The sequence below is a fragment of the Myripristis murdjan genome, chromosome 1, assembly GCF_902150065.1.
Source record: "Myripristis murdjan chromosome 1, fMyrMur1.1, whole genome shotgun sequence".
In the NCBI taxonomy this organism is placed as follows: Eukaryota; Metazoa; Chordata; class Actinopteri; order Holocentriformes; family Holocentridae; genus Myripristis; species Myripristis murdjan.
Genome location: NC_043980.1, coordinates 26,536,183 through 26,562,379, shown reverse-complemented (window position 1 = coordinate 26,562,379; position 26,197 = coordinate 26,536,183). Strand labels below are relative to the sequence as shown.

The following is a 26,197-nucleotide window of genomic DNA, read 5'->3' as shown; positions in this document are numbered from 1 at the left end:
GGGAGAAGAATCAAACTCTGAGTGATCTGACGTGCCCTGCTGTGGGCATGTGTATGTGATCCATTTGTATGTGATCTATGTGTCCATGTGTCTGTGCGCACGGGTGTGTGTGAGTCTGCGTGTGTGTAAGTCATCTGTGGTTGGCGCAGAGCAGGGCAGGAGTTCAGAGAGCTGGATGAGTGCCAGAGACGCCGAACCCAAATTGTATGCGTGTGCGAGTGTATGTGTAAGTATGTGACTGCCAGAGTTACCCAACCCTGAGAGATTGTGCGCTGAGGTGCCTCTAATATGAGTGCGAGAGATACTGAACCGTCACTGATACCCTGGCCCAGGCCCAACACACACACACACACACACACACACACATGCATGCCTGTACACATACGCACGCAACGCACTCACCCTTTAACATACATAAAAGCATAAGGGTGCAAAAGCATTCATTCTCCACACATACTTGATTCAACACACAAATGTCCTCCTGTATTCTTGCAGTGTCACACACACACACACACACTTTTATTTTTCATGCCACACACGCATATTGACACACAGCCCAACACACACAGGGTTCAATACATTGCCTCGCTCCTTGCCTCGCTCCAATAACAATACAAAACATTAGACAAGCAACAGCAACAGCGCCTTCGCCTCTACTCATGTGAACAACTAGAGGAGGAGAAGAAAGGAGGAGAGGAGAGGAGGGGAGAAGAAAGCAAAGTGAGGATGCATAGTCAGGCAAGTATCGAGAATGCTTTGTCTGAGCTGAGTTTTGAAAAACAGTTGGCACGCTCCACCAGCTCTGCTCTGGTAGAAATATTAATGTGCTTAGGGTGTTGAAGCCGACATAAAGTCAAAGTACAAGAGGAATTTGGCCAGCACACACTGTCTCAATAAAATATTCCATTTTATGTACTGAATTTTGCCAACATGTAAGCACCTCCCTTTTCCTGTGCCTGTGCCTGTAGCCAGTTCATAAGGGGACAGCGGGGGGAAAGAGAGAGAGAGCGAGAGAGAGAGAGAGAGGTGGCGGTGGAGAGGTAGGGGAAAAGAAAAGGCAGAGAGTGATGTAATTACCGAGGAAGGCAGAAGGAGAGACCGTCCCATTGCTACGTGAGACCATGACACTGATCCCAGTCTCAACGAAGGGCACGGAGAAGTCAATGACCTCTGACCTCTCTTCATTGATGGTCAGCGAACCAACCGCCATGACTGCCTTTTTATACACCACCTGGTAGAGAGAGAGAATGATGTTTATATGGACGAGCAGAGGAAAAATGTAATTACTTTGTATCCAAGATACAGTGAGCAATATAAATGTTTGGACAGCAACATATTATTTTGGGGTTTTAATATCTTGGCTGCATTTTGTCTTTTTTTTTTTTTTTTTGGATGCAAAATAACCAAATGACTGTGAGGTTAAAGCACAGAATGTCAGCTTTAGTTTGAGGGTATTTTCAGCCATATTGGATGAACAGCACGAATGCATCTGTCTTTTTCATGGTACCCCCTTTTCTGGATGCCTATATGTATTCTGACAGACTGATATTCTGCTCATAATAATGCCATTTTTTAATATAGTAAAACTTTTTTAGTTTGCACATTTTATTGTGCAAAGGCTTCCAGAGGTCTGGTCCCATAAACATCACCAGACTTTTTGCATCATATTGCAAGGTTCTCCCCCCGGCCACATTGCATTTCGGTGTACATCTCTAAAGATTTTGGTGTGACTACAGTTAGCGCTTAATTATTCTGAAGCACTATACAGTATGTGATTGAGGAAATAATTCTAAGTAACACACAAATCTAAATCTGCCTAAGGTCATCCCGCTCCTGCTACAGTTTCTTAACCTGATCTCATTTTTTTTTCTCCCTAATTTAATTATTAAGCAGGAACACATGAAAGGAAGTGCTCTACCATGCAATACTGACACTAATGTGCTGATCTACGACTGCAGCATCCTAGTGCCAATACTGCATGATAGAGCAGGACCTCAAGTGCATTGCTGTAATTATATCACAGTGTCATTATTAATTTATTAATGACTTTTTTTTTTTTAAAGATCTGTCGCTATGAAAATGACTCCGCAAGGGAAAATAGTTCCAGCTGCATGACTGTTACTGTGTATCAGCTGCTACAGTTTGATAGGTCAACCGTCACTTCGTATCAGCTTTGAAAGTAAACAAGGCAGAGTGATACATAAACAGAAATGCGGTCGCAATGCCAGCACCGGGAGATATTGGCTGTCATCAGAATGCCTCAGCCACTGATACCACAGCCAATCACAGTGTGAGATTGGAACTGACTGTGGTATAATTTGATTTAATAACTTATTCAAACATGTACAGTTTAATAGCTGTAAGGTTTTAAGTCAAAATACCCTCAAGGATGACATTATTTACTTGAATGTCATAGAAATGACGCCCTCGCACATCCTAATGATAATGAGAAATCAGCCAAAATACAATTATTCTGTCCAAATACTTAGAAGACTTAGAAAGATAGTTATAGACAAATACGAAGATAATCTAGGTATCTATACCTCTCCAACCATGCCGTTCCACACATTGTTAATCCTCTTGCCATGTTTTCCATTGGTGACCAGGTAGAGGTCGTAGGTGAACTTGACATTCCTCGCTATTTTCTTCAGAATGTCAATACAGAAACCCTTACAGCACTGCTTGATGTAGGCACCGCCTGACGTGCTGTTGCTGCAGCAGACACACACACACACACACATACACACACACAATTATTTTAACAGAATACATTTTAACGCTATGCAGTCACATGTGTGCAGATCAGTGTAACTGTACTTCTGCAGCCCGTCTGCTCCACACATCTGGTGGTTGCATCAAACTGTAAAACTAGAATTATGACAGTATGGAGTAACAATAAATACTGCTGAAGGGCAAAAAAAGCGTTTATAACCTGTGTGTGTGAGTGTGTGTGTGCTGTGTGTGTGTGTGTGTGTGTGTGTTTCCCTCAGTGCTAGTGAACTAAACCAGATGAAAACACTGGGGTACTGAGCAGATGCTGCTGGGCTTTAAATAGAGCTCGGCTCTGCAGAACAACCAACCCACATGACTAAAATATCAGCTGTCCTTCTCCACTTCTGTTTCTCCTCGTTGCCCCTCTCTGTCCTTTTCTCCTTTCCTCCTTTCTCTGTTTTCCCTCCCCCATCCCATAAGGAGGTGGTTCTCCAAAACTCGGGGTGTACCCACGCACTGACTGCAGCTATAACGTCAGGATGCAAAGAATGGAAAATGCTGTTTAAATAAACTTTTCTGACAGCCGTCTCCAAGGACCACGGAGCATTGAACTCAACTGAATTGTTGGATCAAATGATTCTCATAATCTATTAAACTGTACCAGAATTTTCAAAAGCATTTTCATAAAAAGTTAATTCCGCTCTCATGTCAGCTATTTCTGATGTAGATGCCTATATGGATTGCAACAGCAACTCCATGACCTTTTCACTTGCCATTTAAGCTGACTCTGATTCAAGAGAAAAGTTCATAAAGAATGGGGGATTCACTCACTGAGAACACCGAGTACAACTGTCAAAGAACTGAAACATCAAAGAATTAAAAGATATTTTAGCAGCAGTTAACTTTATCTATGGCATGGCACACACACACACACACACACACACACATATATATATATATATATATATATATGGGTGTGAGTCCATGTGTGTATGTGTGATGCCCCAGGTGTTCTATGGCACAAATATACATTTTCTTTTCCCAGCTGAGCCCTCTCTATGTCCTTATGTCACTGTGTAAACACACACGTACGCACACATGCACTCATACACACCACAGCAACAACAGCCGACTCCCCAACGAGCACATACAGTACATCTGCATGGACTAAGATAGAGGGGGGCATTGGTTCACGTCATACTCTTGTAAACAAACACACACAGATGAAACAGAAGTAGTGACTGAGTATATGAAGCACTCATGGATGGGTGGGTTTATGTTTGTATAGATGCATGGGCACACGGATGGACGGACTCAGAAACAGCATATGTAAAGTCGTGCAGGCCTGGGTGAGCAGGGTCGGACGTGGCCCGCGGCCACCCGGAGTTCTGTTACCATTACATTGGAGAAAGGTTAAGAAATCTTTGGACAAGTGACAACTAAATTTCACATGCTTGGGTGCTCTGGTGGTTCAGTTGTCTCTACGCCTGCAGTGGAATCCTGACTGCCGTGGTATCACATTTTTCTCTATGGACTTCACTGTCTCTTTTCACTGCTGCTTCTGTCACAAAAGCTTATGAAAAATGAGCATGGTGGAATCCTTTTAACAAAAAACAAAAAAAAAAAAACAAAAAAAAAAAAACAAAGTGGTAGGATAGTTTTGTTATTATATGTATTGAGTTTTTTGTGCTCCCCCTGTGGCTAACAATGACTTTCTATCTACCCTGACAATCTCAGCTTGTCTATTGCCTTCCCAGTGATTGACATTCAATCAATAATATCACCCACAAGTAAAGTGCTTGAGAAAAGATGGATTTAGTTTCATTGTTGAGTTGTGTTGTGGTCAATAACCAACCAAATGTAATAACCTGACTCAATGCAATTAACCAGCCGAGCAAGCATTAGAAAGCATTTACGTATGTACTGTGAGCCATCTGTATATGCCAGAAAGTAGCTGAATATATTCAAGATGTGGGCTAAATTGTCGAAATTAGCACTGAGGGAAAATGCTGCCTTGTCTTATTATGCAGACACTCTCATTGAGGTGTCCACATATAGCAGATAATTGAGGCAAACCCCTTAGTGCAGCAAGATGTCAAAGAATCCAAGGCAATTTGTCTTTGAAGAAAAGTTAAAAAAAAAAAAAAAAAAAAAAAAAGTTTTTTACTGACTATTTGAGAAATACTGCTGCATTGTTTACACACTTGGGAAGGCCTGGTTTTATTCAAACAGATTTTTAGTCAATATAATAATGTGTGTCTAACTTTTTCAAAGAAAAAAGTGCTTTGAATCCTTTGACATGTTGCTGTGTCAGGAACAGGACATATATTTTCTACTAGGCTTAACTGTACATTGACAGAGTCGATGAGGCTTATGCTATACCTGTAAAAACAGTTAAAACAGAGAAATGAATGGTTCTGAAATCTGGCAAAGTATATGTGATGGAACAAAAACCACTGCAGAATATTAGAAAATGAAACTAAAATGAATCTACTGTACTGAATCTATAAGGATGATCTCCTTGTGTGGTAATTCCCCAACTAGTGTGTTTGTGTGAGGAATTATATCTGTGAAACAAGTTCAGTGTAATGCGAATTCAAATGAGTGTGAACCAATACAATTTGTAACAAAGGATGCTTTAAAACAGCAAGCTCAGTGCTAGCACTAGAGAAAGTGATTTTCATACGATCATGTTACAATAAAAGGTGCTGATGAAATGGAAAAAAAAAATAGTGTCTGGGTGATCAGACGACAGATGTAAAAAAAAAAAAAAAACAATCCTGGGGTTTCTAGCATGATCACATAAGATAAAGAAATACTGTCAAAAAAGCAAGGAAAAAAGAGCCAAGGAGAGGGATTTTTTATACTGTAGACAAAAACATGTTATAGTAAGTGTATATGAGGATATGGAGAGGAGAGGAGGACATGAGGTTTTTCTTGAAGCGATGAGTCCTCGGCTTACAGTAGAAGACAGGGAGTTATTCTGCTGTCGGGGCTGGCGTGGGAAGGTCATTTCACCACTGGGGAGCGGGAGAAGAGAAGTCAAGGCCAGGTGAAGTGACGCAACGCAGGGAGAGCTAAGCACCCGCTTGCACAGAGCACAGTCTGGCGTGTCAGGCTGGACCATAGCCTGCAGGTATGGGAGTGCGACTCCCTCAAGAGCCTTGCACGCCAGCACCAGAATCCTGAATTTGATGTGAACAGCCACAGGCAGCCAATGGAGGGAGCGCAGGGAGGGGTGACAAAGGCTGAAGAAAAGGGCGGGCTCTAGCACTGGCTTGTGGCTGCTGAGCAAAGTGAGCCTGCCTAGGTGGGAGTTGCAGGAGTCCAGACGGGAGATGACTAAAGCTTGAGCAAGGAGCTGGGAAGAGTCCCACATGAAACATCTATGACAGCATTAATTTTCATTCTCCACCTCCAGCTCAGGCTGGGGTCACGCTTTCTACTGTAACACCTCAGGTTCAGGGAGGATGGGCTTGTTCTTGGTAACTTTGAGCAAGTGTGGCTCTCAAATGATTCTCATTCTCCTGTGAATAGCGGGTAGGTGGCTAAATGTGGGTAATGTGTATTTCTCACTGAAGGTGCATGTTGCTACTTACTCTTTGACGTGCTTGCGACAGGGCACAGAGTTTCTCATGCAGGTGCCGGTGAGTATGTCCACATTGTCGACAATGACAAAGGGCTTCTCCTCCAGGGTGACTATGGACAAATGGTTTTCATCAGCATCCTCATCCCCATATGAGTTATACCTCGGCCACACCGGGAACATCAGTGACAAGGTCCCGTTCTCCCAGCGACCCATCTGCATGTCCGTGTCCACACACACACACAAAAAAAATCAGAGACGTGTCAACCATCACTGGAAGTGATCACTGTCTGACAAACACAAAGTGTCCATACGTTACCTTTTCCCACTCCCTCTCAGTATTGAGGACGATGACAACCAATTTGGGGTTGGCCTGGTAACCATCTGGAGTGAAGGATAAGTCCCGTCCTTCATTCCACACATGCATCATGTGTCTGAAAACATTTTCCAAAAAACAAAAAAGGGAATAAGAGTGGGAGTCTGTTGTTTGCGAGTTTGTGTCAGTGCATGCGTAGTAGAAGTGCAAAATGTTTGAAATAATGAGTTAAGCGCACTGTAATCACAGCTAGAGGGTATCCTCTGAAAATCAACACTGCTCTCACCCACTGTGTTCTCATGCATGCATGTGTGTGCATCTGTGTGTGTGCGTGTGCGCGTATGCGCATGTGTGTGTGCATCTATTTATGTGTGTAGGAGCAGGAAGAGTCAGAGGCCACATAGCTTTCCCATCAACATTCTGCATCGATTTCTGCACAGATATTTCTCCACAGCTGAAAGACAAGTCACTGGTGCAACAGGACTGTGGTAACGCACACACACACACACACACACACACACACACACACACACACACACACACGCACACACACACACACACACACACACACACACACTTATTCATTTATAAAAGAAAGCAGCAAAATAAACCAAGAGTACACTTAATTCTGGCGGCCACTTTCAGAAACTCAGAATGTTCTGGGTGTTCCCAAATTACAAGAGGGACACCCTTTGACTACAACAGACACCATTTTTTGTTCAGTGTCTGCTGTTCTTTTCTTAGAAATGGATGATGAGATGATGCAGCATGACTGAAATATCATCTGAAAATAGAATGCTTCCAAAGCCAAAGCATTTCTTCAGCTTTGCGTGGCATTTTCAAAAAAAAAAAAAAAAAAAGAATCAGACCCTCAACTAATTTGACAATTTTTTTTTTCATCGTCACACATATTGAGAATCAAAATTCTTTCTGATGCAGTATTTTTCTACGATGATATGTTCACACTGAACATTCACTGGCTTTATTTAAAAGGCAGTCCAGGTATTCACAGTTACAAATTAAATTTCCATCCATCAGGTCCGTTATTCTAAGAGTATGAGTCAAAGCAATAAGACAACAAACATAACAATTCTATTTTTAAGGGGGCGGGGGAGGGCATCGTGCCACGAGGGATTTTTTAAAAGTCAAATATTGCAACTGGAAGTCAGGATGCACGGAGAGAATCACTTTAGTGCTGTTTGGCATGTGGCCAGAAACAGCCTGCCGTTGAATATTGTGATAATTACACTGATAGTCAAATTGGTAGGCTTGTAGATGGTTTCAACTGTGAGAGAGACTTAAGATTAGACTCACGTACATATTGCTGTGAATATTGAATAAGAGATGGAGGCAATCATCTGTTTTGCTGCTTTTAACAAAGAGCTGGAACCAGCCCTGTGCTCTCTCAAAGCAGGCTCACAGGGGACGGATGTACATGCCCATGCTGGGTAGATAAAAGGTCTTGTTGGCCCTTGCATGCAGGCGATACAAAAATGCCTAACATATCTGTTATCCGTCCAGCTCCCCCGTCAGCAAACACGAATAATCAACTGCAAGAGTTAGAGATAACACTAAACAGCCAGGTTTGTATTGTATTATATTTAAACTGTATCTGCTGTTATGGATTACAGTGCATTTAACTTGGACCTACACATGATGCGCTGTGACAGATATATATTTTTGTGTTTGTAAAATCTTCTTGGTGCAGCAGGTGATGACCTTGTCGTAGTGGATTGCCACGGTTGAATACATGTAGTGGAAACACCATTGCAGTCTATTCTGGGAAACTGCTGTCTCCTCCTATTTCATGTTTGCTACCATTTTTGGAATAAGAAGTTTTGATGAATGAAAATTGATAAGGCTGCAGAAAGTGCTCAAAATTGTCTAAATTACATACAATGATCTGCACTAAGCAAGAACTGAATGGGAGCTAATGGAAATAGCAACAGCATGATGGCAATAGCAGTTAAACTGATGAATCATGCTCATGTAAAAAAAATAAAAAATAAATGAATACCTGTTATTATAAATAACATCTTTATGCAGATCATACATCTTTCTTTGTTTGGGATCTTCATCTATTGTTGAAATAACCTATGTCAAATGCAAAACATTTGTAACACTGCTCTTTTCCTGATCCTTTTAAAAACATCCAAAGTGGAAGGGAGGTTTTCCCAAATGCTGTATTATGGCATGGAGTGTGTTTTTAGAAGAAGAACAAAGGAAAGCAACAGTTTAGAGGTTTGCATGGTGTTCCATTAAATAAGATAACCTTCTGAAATGTACTACTAAGAAAAACCTAAACCCGAGCAAAAAAATAAAAAGTCTGTAACACTGCGGAAAATCAAACAAGCTCAATAGCAGCCTGAAATGTTAACTCTTGTCAAGGTGAGACTGACACAGAATCCTAATGGGATGATATTGTCTTTTAAGTGCCAGATTATTTTGTCTGACTCCGCTCCACCTCTGCGTGTTGTTTATATGTACTCACTGCAGCAAGATGGTATCTAGACTAATGTATGCAGAATGGTGATCACAGCCTCGCCACTGCCAAATCAGGAAAGAAAAATTCAACCTGTCAGGTTATCATGGGGAAAGATGGACCTCAATTGCAACAATAAATATATACAAATGACGATGTAATAAGTCAATAAGACCAATGGGTTATCTTAATGGCAGAATGAAAAAATGTAATTGTCTCTCAATGGTTGGAGAGATGAGCTTCGACTGAGGTCAGAGTGATGAGGGATCGCCTTTGACAAAAATTTCGATGTTGTATATGCTTTAATTTATAATGGGCGAGTATGGGATAATAATGGGAGGATAAGGCCAAGACAGTGAAAATGACAAATGACAAAATGCAGAACCAAGCAACCTCAATGTCAAGGTTACTTTCAGTTTCATACACATTTCTGATGTCCTGTTAATGATGTTGTATTTAGTCGTATATTAACTGATGCTCTGATGCATATGACAAGTATACTCCAAATTCAAGAGCCACTGCAATAAATGACAGTAAAAAAAAAAAAATACAAAGCAAAACAAAGCAGGTCTCTGCTGTCACACAGTTGCAAACTATGGCTATAAGAAACAACACCCCTAAAGAGTGCATGTTTGTATGCGTGTGTGTGTGTGTGTGTGTGTGTGTGTGTGTGTGTGTGTGAGTGTGTGTGGTTTTATTTGCATGTGCAAGCACTAGACTAGAACTACTACACACACACACACACACACACACACACACACACACCACCCACAGAGCCACATGATAAATAAATAAATTAAAAACATGAGAGAACAAAGCTAGTAAAAGCTGCTTTAATCCTGACTTAATGACAGCAGTCCACTGGTGTAAAACACAGCACATACTTCTGCACATGCATGCCTGCACTTGCACACGCGCCCACACACACACACACACACACCAGACACACAGTTGGTTGTAGTCAGATCAGGGCAGCAGCAACATGAAGGTCTGCCTGGGGTTCAACGCCCTGTCTTTCAACTGAGATTGCTGAATGAGCTAATTCTTCTGAGCGGCCATGCACACAACGGCTAATAACATTAATATCATTTGACATCTCTTTATTTAACACTGTCTCTGTCTTCTCTCTTTCTGTTTTTCCCTTCTCCCGCCCTCTCGTTAGTACATTAAAAAAAGACTTATGTAAGATTGCTCAACATCCAGCAACAAAGACAAACAGAGTTATGCAACTAAGTCCCTAGACCTTGACCCACTCATGCGTTTTTGCACAAACACACACACACACACACACACACACACACACACACACAGACCTGCGAAGGGCACTGGGTGGGAGCTTCCCTGGGCTCCTGTCTGACGGTTGGCTGTAGCAGCTGCTCTGGGCCTCTGGAACCTCCCCCTTCTCCCGCAGCATGGAGGTGGCTGCAGAGGCAATAATGCCCACTCCATCCCGCACTCGCGTCTCCAACGGGTACTCCCACTCATCATAGGACACCGAGATCATACCCAGGGGAAACATCTGACGGGCACAGCGGGAGAGGAGAGACACTCAAATATACTGTGCACCAGATTAAATTTGGCAACATTTTTTAAAACCAATAAAAATTTTAAATGCCAAGGAGATATCTTTTCTAATTGTCTCTCCGCTAACTGAAACCCAGCGACCTTGGGGCAAAAAGCGTTTCCTCGAAAACTACATACTAAAAGATAGATGTCACTGCGGATTACTTTCTCGTGGCGTGCACCTTCCTAAAATCATTTCTGACTGGCTACAGAAAAAGTCCATTTTAAAAAGTGTGAGCATACTGTACATATCCGTCAAGTGAACTACACATCCAGTTATCAGCTGTAACTTGCAAAGTCACTGTCAAGGTACAACTGAAACTAGATGTCCCAAATTACATACCTCAAGAAGTTTTTTTCTGTCTCCACCTGGCTCAGAAAACATCTAAAAATGCCAACGCTAACAACTGCTAGTCTGCCCCCGTTTGTTTTGCATTTTAATTTGGCAGCAACTGTAGGATCAGGTGTTTGTTTGAAAAGGCAGAGGCAAGGAAGCAAAGTAGATCGACACATAGAGCGGGGGAGACATAGACAGATAAACATTTGAGAGGATTTTGAGGAAAAAGTAAATTTATGATATGGTTTCATTTGTACTGTGAGGGCAACATTTAAGCAGATTACACTAAGAACTATTTATTCACATATTTAGATGCTGTTTGGATAATTGCTACCTCGCTGCCCTACATTTTGAAACTGATTGGGTATGTAATGCTGTCAAACATCCTATTTAGGGGCTGAGCAAATGTTAGCAGGTACAGTGAGAGGATAAACAAAGCTGTGTGAGATGTAATTAATGCAGGCTCCTCCAAACTAAAGATAAGTACGGGTAACACGGCGGAAATACAAAATTACTGTGCTTAGCTGTTTGTAATGGTTTACTAATAATCCCTAATTCATTTCTGAATGAAATTTTATCATAAGAAAACAAGTTTATGATGATACGATATATGAAAATATAACCCACTGGATCATCGAGGATTTTGTGCTTTATTGCTTAATAGTTGTTGGGACAAATGAAAGAAAATATGGAGAGTTAACAGATGACTTGCAGTTGGAGGCTAGATTCAAAATCTGCTATTTCTTTAAAAGTATGGGCTTTGACTCTGCCCTCTGGTACCTCGGGGGTAAAGTCTGGGTTGCCAGTGGTGAGGCTAGACACAATCCAGATGTAACCGGCTCCCGTCAGGCCTAAGGAGCGAGCTTCCTCCAGTATATACCTGACAAGGAGCGTAGGCAGAGAATTAATAAAGAATCAATGCTGTAATTTAGCAGTGTGTGACAGAGAGACAGAGATAAAAAACGGCAAAAGCACAGGAGAGACACAAACACTCACACAGCCTCATCCTTGGAGCAGTACAGCAGTATAACAGGACTCTGTATCCTCTTGAGGGCAATGTGTGATTTAGAGTTTTGGTCGCCATCTACAGCATCTAGAGTCACCACACTCTGCATGTCCCAGCGCACAAAGCTGTAACAATAAACAACACCATAAAATAACACACGCCACTTCATCATGTCTACTGACTCAGTCGGCCTCCGTCGACAAAGGTGGAGGATGTAAACTGTGTGTGTGTGTGTGTGCGTGGGGGTGTTACCTGTGGTCCACAGTGACTCTCAATGTGCTGATGAAGTCCTGATACCCAGGAAACTTGGAAGTGACAATGGAAAAAACATGCCAGTCATACTCCTCCATGATGCCCAGCATGAGCAGAGCCTCCTGCTGCAGGGCTGCCCCGAACTGGAAGAACGTCGACTTCTCATCCTGCAAAAACACACACAAACACACACACACAGACAGACCGGTAGCACAGACAGTCAGCAGATCTGCTCGGAGAACAGTATCAGATGCACAATACATAAATTAAATAAATAAAAAGAGCCTGAGTTGTTGGAAATAAGACTAAAATGAGACAGAATTAGAATCATTTTTCAGTTTTGCAATCAGTGAGTCAGAGTCAAACTGAGAGAGAGATAGTGAGATAGAGACTGTAAATGTGAGAGAAAAGGACAAACACACAGAGAGAGAGAGAGAGAGAGAGAGAGAGAGAAAGCGACAGAGAGAGGCTGAGAGAATCAATCAACATGATTTAGTGTCAGCTGAAGAGACAACAGGGAGACAGCATGACTGCTGGGAACAGGGTGGCCTGGAGGTGGGAGACACTGCCTCATAACTCACAGGTCTGATCCACCATGAAATCCCCAATAGTCAATATGTGTTCATCAACGGCGATGCGCAGTATTGAGTCAAAGGGTAACGGAGCAAGACATCGATGCCCTACCTGCTCACACATGGTAAGCTATGTTAAATAAACGCCAAAAATTTTAAATGTCACGGTGAGAGAGAATCACTCTGAGTAAAAAAAAAAAAAAAGTTGACCATAAATGTTTTCTGTTGCACATTAAGTGGAAATAATATGGTTTCATTTGATAGCAGTTTTAATTTGGGTCAAAAGGACAGCCACTCCAAACTAAAGTCTCCACGCAATCACATTTTCCCAGCATTGACTCACAAGGCCATGTACAGCACAATATTAAGAACCCCGGGTGGAACGAAAGTGAGGGTCAGTGTGAGAGGCAGGCGTGAGCATTACACAAAAATGGAATCCACAGAGAAAAAAAACAAAAAAAACATCTATTACACAAAATGAAATTCAGTGTGAAATAAGTTGCTAATGATTGCAGAATGTATGTTTGCATAGAATGTAAGCAGAGTTTCCCCTCAGGAGACAACAAATACACAGCAAGGCAGCCCATCCACCAGAGAGAGAGGCAAGGGGAGAGGAGAGGGAGGAGCAGAGACAGGAGAAAGAAAAGGCCATGAGCGGGGGAAGGAGAAAATTGTTCCAGTTTTTTCAACGAGAAAGAGACACCTGCTGCAGGAGGGGAGGCTGGAAAGGGAGTGAAAGTCTTGGGAGGGAAACTGAGAGAAACACAAACATCAGACCTATAGCAGCTTTTCTCTCCCTCTCTCTCTCTCTCTCTCTCTCTCACACACACACACACACACACACACACACACACATACACACACACACACAGACACAGACACACACACACACACAGACACACGTATACATTCTCTAACACCCCCTCCGCAGAGGGCATCAAAGGGAGTGACACATTAAACATCAAAGCCGTCATGAACACACATGGAGAATCATCTGTCAGCTCCTGTCTCTTTGGGCCCCTCCTCTCCTCTCTCTCACGTGTGTGTGTGTGTGTGTGTGTGTGTGTGTGTGTGCGTGCGTGAGTGAGTGGTAGCTCTAGTCTAGTGCTTTACTTTAACAAGAGGCTCTCAGCTCTGGCCATCACACACTTTAAGCAGGCCCCGGAGAGGTTTAACCCCCCTCAGCCACCACAGAAAGGCAGAAAAGTGACGAGAAAAGAGAGGGTGAAATTGTACTTCAGAAAGATCTATCTTCCTCTTTTCATCTTTTTCCCTGCGTGTGTGTGTGTGTGTGTGTCTGACTGTAGGTGTCTGTGACTTTATTTCTTACTCAGCTTTAGAAAAGGAAGAATTTGCTCTTTCTCTGCAGCAATAGACACGTTGTCCCCAATGCCCCAATAATACAAACACGCAACTAGGTGTGCACAAACAACCACACACAGTCACACACTCGCACATGCACACGTCAATACCAACACACACTTACACACACACACACACACACACACACACACACAGAGCAATGTGACACCTTCACCTAATGGCAGCACTGAGAAGGAGAGGTACAAAGTTTGACTTTTAATAAACCTTTATTACACAGCAAAGTGACCTAACCTTATTTCTACATGTAGATGGAATGCGCTCAGTACCCGAAATCTGACACTCTAAGAGGGAAGAAACAAGACTGGGTCAAAACCATGTACATGGCTGGGCCATGGCAACTACATTTAAAAAACAGCTGTTTTGACCTCAGTTCAGTGAACAGCGGCTGCACTGGACAGCAGATTTCAAACCCTGATTATTTATACAGTTAATTAGCACCAACGTTTTCTCACCGGCAGAACAGAGTCCAACGTTCTTCTGATGATACAGTCATGCTGCTATTGGAGTTTCCCTACCTTCTTGTCCTGATGGTTACATTTTTGCCTAACACCTTTTTCTAGCCTTGGCCAGTAGTGGACAGTAACAAAGTATATTTAATAGAGTAGTGTACTTAAGTACTACCTTTCAAAGACAAATATTGTGCTTTGGCTCCCTTACATTTGTATGAAGGCATTACTGAAGGCATTACTTTTAAGTATAGATTTGAGGTCAGCTGTTGAATTGTTTTCTTTTCTAAAATGCCATTGGCCACACACTGTGTGGAAATATGTCGCCCAGCTCTGTGAAACAAGCAAAAGCAAGCTTTCAATGTAAAATACATCCATTCCACTGTGAAAACAATACAGCAATGTGTGAAATTAAAAAGAAAATGTACTTTTGAAAAACTGACTGAGCAACTTTCACGTTTAGTGTAGTAGCATCTTACCAGGGGGATCTACACTCTGACCCAAGTAAAGGGCCTATGTCCACTGGTCTTGGCCCTTTTGTAAGTGCACACATAGCCTCGTGCTTGTACACGCACACGCGCGCGCACACACACACACACACACACACACACACACACACACACACACACACACACACACATACATCTGTGTAGTTCTCATTCAATTTAATGTCTTATAAAATGCAAGCCTTGTGAAAGCTGTATCAAAAAACATGTTTCGAGCAAATCTCTTTAGTTACACTAATATTGTTCATGTGAAGCAGCCATTTCAAGTCGGTCTTGTTGCGGACATGCTGTGAAGTGTAAATGCACGCGGGTGGAAGACCTTGCTTGTTCACATCAGAAGCGTGAGCCTCAGTGCCAGTTACAGCAAATACAGAGAGAGGGAGAGAGAGAGAGAGAGAGAGAGAGAGAGAGAGAGAAGCAAATGGCTTACAAATAAGCATTTTTTATAACTCTGGAAAGCAGATGATGTGACTCTCCCAAATACATGACCAACAGCTGCTCTAACATGAAGTCAAGCTGCACATCACAAAACACACCACAAACGCAAATCTTTAAAACTTTTCTTGTCACCCACAGATTACACCATTCCCCTCAAATTTTAAATGCCTGGCTGGTTCTGACTTGGGAGCAATTGCACATGCGTGTACACCCACTCACTCACACATACACACACACATACACACACTAAGTGGACCTTAAATGGTGGGAGGTTGAAGACAGTGTGGAGGTGGTGCTATATCCAACATGTCATACATGTTCTTGACAAGCTTTTAGCATGTTTAATATTTACACCTGTCATCTTGGTGCATCTCACATCCTTCCTTCTAAACACTCGAAACGAGAGGAGAGGAGAGGAGAGGAGAGAGGGAAAATTCTTTTTAGAAGAGTGAGGAAGAGAGGACAGGAAAGAAGAAGGAAAGAGGAGGATAGTTGCTGTTGGTTGTTGAATAATAAAGGATGAAAAGAGACTTTGACACAGACCTGCATCTTCTCATCAAATCACACAAGCCCACCAAGAATCTCACTTATGAATAATGTACAAATATAATACACGCCACACATCACATACACACATGCATGCTAACACACACACATGCACATACACACTCTCACATACGCACCCATGCAAGCACGTACACACACACACGCACACACAACACACACACACACACACACACACACACACACACACACAAACGTATTTCCACATTATAACCCATATATCTAGAGATTTACTGATGACACTGGGCATCAATTATACAAATACAGTGAACTCTGTGAACAGTTTCACATCCACCCACATACATGTACACTGTATACACACATGTGCACATGCACACAGGAGCACATGCACAAAATACAGGTTTACTCAGGAGTTAGCAAAACACTTAAATAATACACACTCAGCACCAAAACCAAGTCACTCACTCACTCTATCACACACACGCACACAAGACACATGCAATTTCATGTCAAATCCCATTTTTGTTGACTAGCATCAGACTAAGATAATATGAAAGTGCGGAGGGAACTGTGCCAGATCCAAGCTAATAAGGGAGGAACTGACACACTTCTAGCAATGGATGGGAGGAATAGAGCAAGAGAAGACAAGAGGAGAGAGAGAGAGGAAGAGGAGCTGAGGCCTAGTGGTAGTGAAGAGGGAGAAGGAGGAGGAAACCTAAGACCAAAAAACTGAGAAACAATGATAGAAAGGATGAGCAAACAGTTGGAGGAGAGAGAGTATGAGGGATGGAGTAAATGTAGAATGATGAGAAATAGATGGGGTAAAGAGGAGCATGATGAGACCAGCAATGTGTTATATTAATATTTAATACAGTAGGTCAGTTAGGATGAAGCAGCTACATTAACTTGTCCTGACAAAGTATGGCCCCCAGATGCTGCTAAGTACTATCCCACTTAAGTCGGCACAAAAGTGCAAACAAACTAGCATGGCAAAATGAGTCTTGTGTCAACAAATGCAAGATTGCAGGTGCTTCGAGGGTCTGACATGTAAACTAAGTCAGATGCTTAATATGTTACAGAGCCAGTGCTAGAAAAGCAGATTTTCAAAATGTGGGTCTGTGCCCAAAGTTACTGTGGTAAGGTTAAAACAGATTCCCGATTTAATCAGGTGAATTAGCATCGAAAGTCATTGGCTCTGCAGTGTGACCAAAGCCTTTCCAAGTTCCTGCAGTGTTAGACACACAGAACTGACAAAACAGAGAAAATTGGAGAATAGGTACACACACTTTTCTGAAAATAAGAAGCATGCATTTTCATTGGGAGTCTTTGCCCAAACTAAAACCCCCAGAGGGCAAAGTTAACAATAATTACTGTAATCTAAATTCTGTGTGAGCCCTTCCATCTGATGGCACATCTTTGCTATCTTGATGAAAGTGGTGTCTTCCAAGATTACAGTGCCCCACCTAAGCGCATACATGTTTAATGAACATAATAAACTATAATTAAACCTATACAAAGGCATTCTCATTCACCATAGATCCGTGTGTTAATGAATATTGATGGGAAATTCTGGCGTGGTACCTGAGAATGTTTTTTCCACACCTATTAAGATAATAACGTCACAGAAATTCTCATGGACGTATGGAGATGTGAACGTGAAGCTGTCATGGTGGCTCGTGGTGGCCCAGTGTCCTGTTAAGAAGACACATCATACATTTGCTGTGATCTGCATTATCTGCTTTGAACACTCCAAAAAAAAATGGTAACTGTTATAATGTTATGACTGTTAAACTATCAATTTTCACAAAGGTTCTACAGGAAACAAAGTAAGGGCTTATACAAAATGCCAGTTTTTACTGTTGTCTATGGGTTTGCTGCATGTTGGCATGGCGGTGTGGAAGCTGTGCTCTTTTTAAACTAGGTCCCACAAAATACGATTAAACAAAGGTCAGCGCACACGGTCACTGAAAAGTCTACATTCCTGTTTTCTTTTGACATTAACTTCCCAAAATGTAAGCATAGAGAGGACACAGGTCAGGCCAGGTAAGACAACATCCGTGCAATAACATGAATCTGCCTCTTCATTTTAGATACAATAAATATAGTTAGGATAAATGAATCACTGCATGATAGTGGGTTCGTGAGATGAAAAGTGGGTACATACACAGCGGAGAAAAAAAAAAATCTGAACCTGTTTTGGATCAGGAAAGCACTATTTTGACAATGTAGCCCATGTTCCTTGATGATAAGATTAAAAACAGCTGCCCAGGAGGACAGCAGTGGCAGACAAGACACATTCTCAGTGGCAGCCTGATGCTCTGCAAATGCTCAGCAGATGCTCTAGTGCCAACAAACACCACTGTAAATCCATATGCTAACAAAGAATTAGCTTGGAAAAGCCTAGTGCAAACAAAAAACTAGGATACATTGCTGCTCTCAGCTGACCAACATCAGGAGTAATCAACATCTGAAGCCAGCTGCTGATGTTGCAAAAGGCTTTGCACAAGCAGAGGTCTTTACATGGCACTTTCAAATTAAAAAAAAAAAAAAAAAAAAACAATCTATATCTATCTATCTATCTATCTATCTATATACATATACGCATACTTCTTGATATCTTGGTTTTTAAACTATGCTCAAAACCCTAAATAGAACTGTCTTATCAATTATAAATAATAGTCAAACCAATAACATCACACAAGTCATCGCTGAAAGCTGTGAACAGGGACAACGCAGCTGACGACCTAGCAAAGACATAGCATAAAAAAAAATTCCCTTGACACTAACACAATGTAAAGAGAGGTCCCTCAACATCTAGCAAGCGGCAGCCCTCTAAGCACTGAAAGCACTTCAGCTTTAGAGCACAGAGACAAGTCCCAAAGCCCACATCCACTAACCGAACATAGACGTTCCACGGTCCCAGGAATAAGTGAGAACTATAGCATTTAGCTTGCAGACATTGGGTCCCAATGCTAACAAAGACTGCTTTAGTATTTAACAAGAGGTAAAGTCCCAATGCTAAAGTCTACTGTAGTATTTAACAGGCCCACAATCCCCAGGCAAACACAGAATAGCATTTAACACAGCGCAGAGCCCCCAAGCTAGCTCAGCATAGCACAGAGTAGTGAAGCATGAGGTCTCAGAGCTAACTTAGACAAGCATGTAATGGGCAGCACGCCCCGCACTGACAAAGCGCACAGGTTTACGTCATAACCTCACATAGTAACACAGGACTGCGATGTATCATTTCTCCTGACGATTGAAAACACACAACGCACCCACACACACTCCCTCCCATGCTCACAGTTACTTCACACACAAATTCAAATGGCCAGATGTTATTCAGTCAAGATGGCCTGCTCAGTCAGAGTGGGCCTGAGAGCATTTTTGATGTTTTTATGTGGCGATTATGAAGCCTAAACAGACAGAAATGAGATAGAGCATTACTAATATACATGTAGTAGCATCTGGAGGCTTAACATGTGGCGCAAAACCGAGCATTGAGCATCGCCTCATTGTACAAAACATTAATGTAGTCAAGTAATCAATCCAGGCTGTTGTGGCCAATAAGATATAAGATATAACACATTTCCAGTCAAAAATTCTGTGCAATTAAATACCAACAATTTGACCTCTTTACACATTGCATTAAAATGCTTTTGACTACATGAAAGTACAGGTGTAAATGCGCCAGAGATGCAGTGAGGACGCATAGTGACCGCATTGAACACAAGTGTAAAAGCATGTGCATCTCCAATCCACATCCAGGGCTTCCTGTAAATTTATTTAACTGTGAAGGGACACTATATTTTAATTTATAACGCCCCTCATGCTGCTGCAGAAAAGTGTATCACATTATCATTGCTATGACTGTCAGAATCAATCTCTTGCATTACGTTATCTTCTGTCAGAGAGCAGTGTCGAATGAATGATGAAAATGAAACTTAAAGGGATGTTTCCGTAGGCACAGAGCTGCTGCGGTTACTCTATGGAAGGACAATTTACATATAAGCCCCGATCAGAGGATGTGACATGTGATTCGGATCTAAATGTGGACACTGAAGATGCATATTAATACAACAGAAGAAAACTTCATCAAACAGTCACTCAACAATTTATCACGTTTAATTCCTCCAGGATGTTAGTTTTCTCTACTTTGCCTTCGCTAGCTGTGGGTTCAAATCTTGCTACATTTTGGGCATCATTACCAGCTCTGGCGCCATCAATTCAACTACTAGTGGAAATACTAGTAACGCAATTAACTTTGTTTTATGTTTCTGACAGCTTTTCGAATGCAGAGTCTGCTCGCTGCTGCAGTGATTGCTGGCAAGGTGCACAACAAGTGCAGAAAAACAACAAGATAATTAGGTGAATATTGAACCTCTGGACCCACAGTGCAACCATTTGGCATCAGAGAACTTGGATTATGCTGCATAAGGAATTAAGCGTAATTGTGTGGTCATTTTTGTTTTGGCTGTTTTTTGGAGCTCTAAAGAATCAACTTCTGTTGTTCTGAGGAAGGCTACACCCAGCTGTACTAGCAAACTTGCTGTGTGTAAAGAAACATACAAACTTCACTGGTGTTTCAGCGGGGATAAAGGTGAGCGGGCAGCGGCCTGGGCCTGGCATCAAGTGGCATTATTGTTTATTAGTTGCAAGTCACTGAAACAGTCAAAATGTTACAGCCACAGCTTCGAAAAGAATCCAGCTGCTTGGTCTCAGTATTCCTAATGATTGATATCATTATTGATGGCAGTAATGTTTGTGTAGCGGCTGGTGAAAAGGGCAATTTGGACCTGGACTAAATCAGAACTGGTTCACAGGGTTTAAATCTTACATTTTATGTCACACTGAGACTGTGTTATCTATCATCAGCTTCATGTTCAAATTCAAACCCACAAGCAGACTCAAATCAATGCTTATACTTATATGATATTTCATTTGTTGCAGGATTTTTGAAGTTCTCATTTACAGTTTGTGAATTTAGAGCATATCTTTTTAATCACAAAACTGATAAAAATGTGTCATTAGTAGCACGCTTGTTGATTTCAAGGAGAAACAGAAACCAGAGAGACAGAGATATGACAGATTTTGAGCACTTCCTACCACCTGTTAGTTGTGTCTAGCCTATGTGTTACTTTCAACCTGCTCAGTAGGGACAAAATGTTCTTAGCTTGTTTATGAGCCACTTATTTGTCCAAAAAATAAACTGACAATTTAAGTGAAGAATATATAGGCTATGAGTCAACTTTACTCTTGTGTTATTGAACACCAATCAATTTAATGTGGCCTGTCCCATCGGGAAAAATATTTACTTAGAATTACAGTTGGGTCACACATGAGTGACTTCAGGTGTGTCAGTGAATCTTTAGAGGCACTTTTGGCATTTACAGCAGCTTATAAACTGATGAAATCAATGATGATTTTTTAGAGGTGGCTCAAACTGCTTGCTTCTGCCCTCCAAATGGGATTTTGGTGGAAGACGATCATTGTGATAATAATAGAGAAACTCTAAGTGCTGCCTGGTGATTCATGAGCAAAGCAAAATTGAAATGTGGCTCCATAAGATTCAGACAAGATCTTGGGCTATATTTTATGTGGTGGGTAGGTTTGCCAATAAAAGTCCAAAACTGCCAGATTTTTGGATCTCCTGCTCTCCAGCTCTTGTTGGAGTGATGGGCTACATGTGGCAAGTGCTGTTATCATACGTCTTAGGATTAACTAAGCAAGTAGCACAAGTGTAAGTGCATTTGCAGCAGCTGTTTCAATTTGTAGCCAAATTATTCAACACATGAGCATTTTTCTGGATAGTCTGCTTTGGGGGAATTTTGAGAAAGTTGCCAAGGTGGTCTGAAAAGTCACTAAATTTCATAGAAAAGTCACCAAGGTGCCAACAATGGACCAATAAAAGTGTTTCATCATAGGCACAAGGAGCTGTGTTTTTGTCAGTAACTAGAATGCTGTCATTACTTGACAGCATTAAGTCTTTTTTTAATTATATCAACCAGAAATGGCAAGTCTGAGTGCCAACTTAGTGCATCATATGGTCCCAGGAGATTTTTCATGCTTCATGGTCGCATAAAGATGATGACATACTATATTGTGTACATATTACAAAGATAAGTGGGTCAAATAAACCCAGCAAAACCAATACACAGCTTTGTATGATACACTAGTGTGGCTTTGTATATCAGGATTTGCGTGTTCAGTTTGCTTATTTTTCTTCCTCTGAAACGCTAGAGGCAACGCTGGCACATGTCAAACGCATGCAGAAAATGGCTTTTGCACAGCATGGTGAATGGTGGACTTGAACTTGGAGCTGTCTCTTTCTGAGATGTTCAAAGAAAACAGTGAAATCAAACTTTTGACTGTGTTTACATATATATGTTTTATATATGCTCCCAGGGGGAGGCAACTGCATCTTCAACCAGCCACTTCTGACAGCCCTATATGAGAAATTCCCCCCGAGGTTTTGAATGTGTCATGATCAAAATGTCAGTAAACGCATCAATTGCAGCAACATCTTAAGGCCATTCTGCCTAACAGTGGATGTGATGAGAAGCCAGCGAAGATCTAGTTTCCCTTCTTGTACAACCAGACCTTTGCGCCTTCATAGGACTTGTTCAGACTGCAAGCCCAAACTCATTTTTTGGCATATCCAGAATTTATCCAGGGTGATTTTAGAAAGTCTGCACAACCACAACATGAAACCAAAAAACACATTCAGAGGTGATTTGAAATGCAATTCCAATTTTATCTCTACAGATGCATCTCAGTCCAGATGCTCAAACTGGATTACAAAGTGTCTTTGGTGTCACTCACACTGACAGACCCAGTGGTGGAGAGAGCGGTAGAGATTACTGCTCAAGTAGACATGTACACATACTGCTGCATAACTGATACTGATACTACTAAGTAGAATCAGGAGGAAAATACGAATGCCTACTTCAATAAAAATAAAAAGCAGCTGATTCAAAATGCATTTGATCTAAATGCAAAATGCATTTGGAATTTACAAAAAAATAGGCCACCAACTAAGTAAAAGCTCTTAAAGTCTGCTGACAGATCAGTCACTGGTAGGTCCCACAATTTGTCAATTGTTGATGGTCCAGGTTCAATATTTATAGAGAGAGAAAAAAAACAACTCTGTAATGATAGATAATACTTAAGCAAAAATTTATTTTAGTAAAAGGAAAATACTAACTTCAAAAAATTCTCAAAAAAGTGCAGCTATACCAAAAAAGCTAATCAACTACAGTCACACGAATAGACATAATTAGTTTTTTTTAAAGCCTGGCGACAGGGGTTGTAGCGTTTGTACAGTGTATGTAGTTACTGACGCCTACGTTGTTACCATGGCAACCCATGCAAATAGGTTGGGGATGTGTGGACACAAATCCGATCTGATCACTTGCAAATAAGAGGGCGGACAGTCTGTCTTAAAGATGTGATTTGAGAAACAGATCCGATTTGTCTGCAGTCTGAACAAGGCCATGCTCATTTTGTATATTTTTAGATCACCTTCATACTTGCAGCAAAGCTTCTTCCAGCTGATAAATTGCAGAGTTTATGTTTAGAATTTGCTGCTCTGACGTAATGTGAATTATAATCCTGGAAGCTAAATGATGTATTGTGATTCTACAAAGGGAGGGTTCAGTGTGTTGTTACAGGACGTTTACATAGATGTACTACATCGTCAAGATGCTCTACAAAAGGCGACAAACTGCTTCAAGAAGAGATGCTGTATGAGCTTCACTGTGAGAAGGCCAGAGAATCAATGTGTTACTAACATCAACCATAACAATGTTTCCTCCAGAGAAACTTTAACATTCAACTTTGTCAACACTGAGAGAACATTTTAAGCTAGGCTAGATTTGTGGGGTTTTTTTAGGTGCTGTGGAGACACGTCTTTAGACGAATCAATGAATCAAAAAGAAAATGTAACGCCGAACTGAAATCACAACACAAATTGAGTATTGTTTAAAACACTTTTGTCTGACTGTTTTAACATCTGTTGACTTTGGTTAGGAAAAAATGCCTTTAAAAATGTGCAAAAAAAAAAGTGCAAAAAATAAGCCATGTTTATGTAAAGATTTATACTATATTTCTAAAATACATATCCTAATATCATTCCATTTGTATTATTTGTTATTTGTTATCATTTGCTACTAACTATATTGTACCTGTTCAATAACTGTAATAATATTTGTGCCACAATAGTACATTTACAATAAATGGTTATGCTTTCCGCAATAACTTGTAAATGGTAATTAAATGTCAAATATAATTCATACTGATTTTTTTTTTCTTTCAATATGCAGTATCTGAGCATTTTAAATTTTGAAATTTAATCTTGTGATGGTAGTGACATTTTCTGACTTCTCAGGCAAAACTTTAATAATTCCTATGTAGGAAAACCACCTCATTATCAGACCCTGAATCTAGACAAATATGAAAATAAATATCTGATAATAAGCAAACAGGCCTATTTTTTCAGTCTAGTATATCAACCATGAATAAGCTCTGGCAACAGTCTAATTTGAAGAACAATTTGTTATGTAGGTGTTCTTTGATATAAGTTTATTCCTGAGTGAGCAGGTATAAGGAGACATTTGCCTTATAGATCACAGTTTCTGGAAAAATATCACTGGCCATTCGGGTGACAACATTTTGAGTAGTTTAATATATGTGTAATTGAAGGATAATACCCTCACAAGGGGTCATGAATCTTAGTGGCATTTTTTTTTATTATTGTATATACTATATTTTCACAAAAGGCTTTATCATCTGTCTTCAGAAAATCAAATCCACACACCATCCTGATGATTCTATTGAGCAGAGTGCTGCATCAGCGCGTGCAGACCCAAATTCAATACTTTATGAAGAAATGTCAGGATTATTGGAAGAAAAGCAAAATAATTTTGAGCAAAACTCAAGATACAGCACCTTATATTGTGTGGCTGAGGTTTGCTTGCTCAGGACTGCCAGTAAAATCTGTCCCCTGAATCTGGGAGCCGGTGGTTGTGTGCATGGTTAGCCCTGCCTGTCCAAGTGTCAGGATGCTGCTCACGGCAGAGGCTAATCACAACACCTGTTTAGGGGAGATTACAGCAGGATCCGCCAGAGTGTTGAAAGGCCTCGACTTTATTAAAACTGAAGTGCCTGTCCAGGTTTTGACACACACATACACACACACACACACACACACACAAGCTCTGCGTTTGTATCTGTGCATGTGAAAGAAAGAGAGGGGAAAGTGTGTGTGTGTGTGTGTGTATGTGTGCCTGTGTGTGGGTAATAAGTGTTTGACTGGAGAGCCTCAGAGACAAAGAGACATTAATTTTATTTCATCCCCCTACATAGAAAATAGATGACACAGCCACCCATTTTCCTCCCTTGATTTCTCAATTCCCCCCATTGGTGAATGAACTTAAAACAGCTCAAGAGCTGAGCAAGACCCTTCCTCCTCCTCCCTCCCCTGGCAGCCTTCATTGGCAAATCAAAGAATTGCCAGTTTGATATTTATAGCTGAATTGCCTTTGGGTAAAAAATCCCTCTCTGACTCTCCTTTTCTCTCTCTCTCTCTCTCTCTCCCAGCCCACTGACGGTGACTCTCTTGGACTTTAGAAACCTTAGGCCTGGTGTAAAAATGGCAGCAAGCTGTGAGTCAGCCCATCTCGACAGACTACCTCAGCGTTGATCGCTGGACCGTGCTCAGCAGGTCAACCGCCCCAGGTAGAAGAACGGGACAGCCAGTTGGGGTTAGGGTCGGGCCACTTGTCCAGTTTGATTGTGAAACAAGAAAAGCAAGTGGGTGTAAGAATACCAGAAGCTGGAAGATTAATTAGACAATTCGCAGTGTGTTAGTATTTCTCCTTTTAGAGTAGAGCTGCAGGCCCTGCTGCATACTAAAACATTGGTTTATCACTGTTTGGGTTAAAATCACATTAGCCCAGAGTTTATTATGTGAGTTTTTGACAGCCAGGGCATTGTGTTTACTAAATATCACAAAACAAGTTCATAATGGCACCGTCATCCAGAGGGCATGTAGGGTGGGAGAGGGGGTCTGTGCT

General features: G+C 41.3%; 1 protein-coding gene across 1 annotated transcript in view; it reads right to left on the bottom strand.

Moving 5' to 3' along the window:
- grin2ab (glutamate receptor, ionotropic, N-methyl D-aspartate 2A, b) overlaps window positions 1-26,197 on the bottom strand; it is a 75,563-nt gene that overhangs the window by 8,720 nt on the left and 40,646 nt on the right. The window contains 8 exon segments of the mRNA XM_030067281.1: window positions 1,078-1,231; window positions 2,544-2,712; window positions 6,312-6,514; window positions 6,618-6,732; window positions 10,410-10,615; window positions 11,777-11,876; window positions 11,993-12,127; window positions 12,255-12,421. Coding sequence (XP_029923141.1) covers window positions 1,078-1,231; window positions 2,544-2,712; window positions 6,312-6,514; window positions 6,618-6,732; window positions 10,410-10,615; window positions 11,777-11,876; window positions 11,993-12,127; window positions 12,255-12,421 — 1,249 coding nt within the window.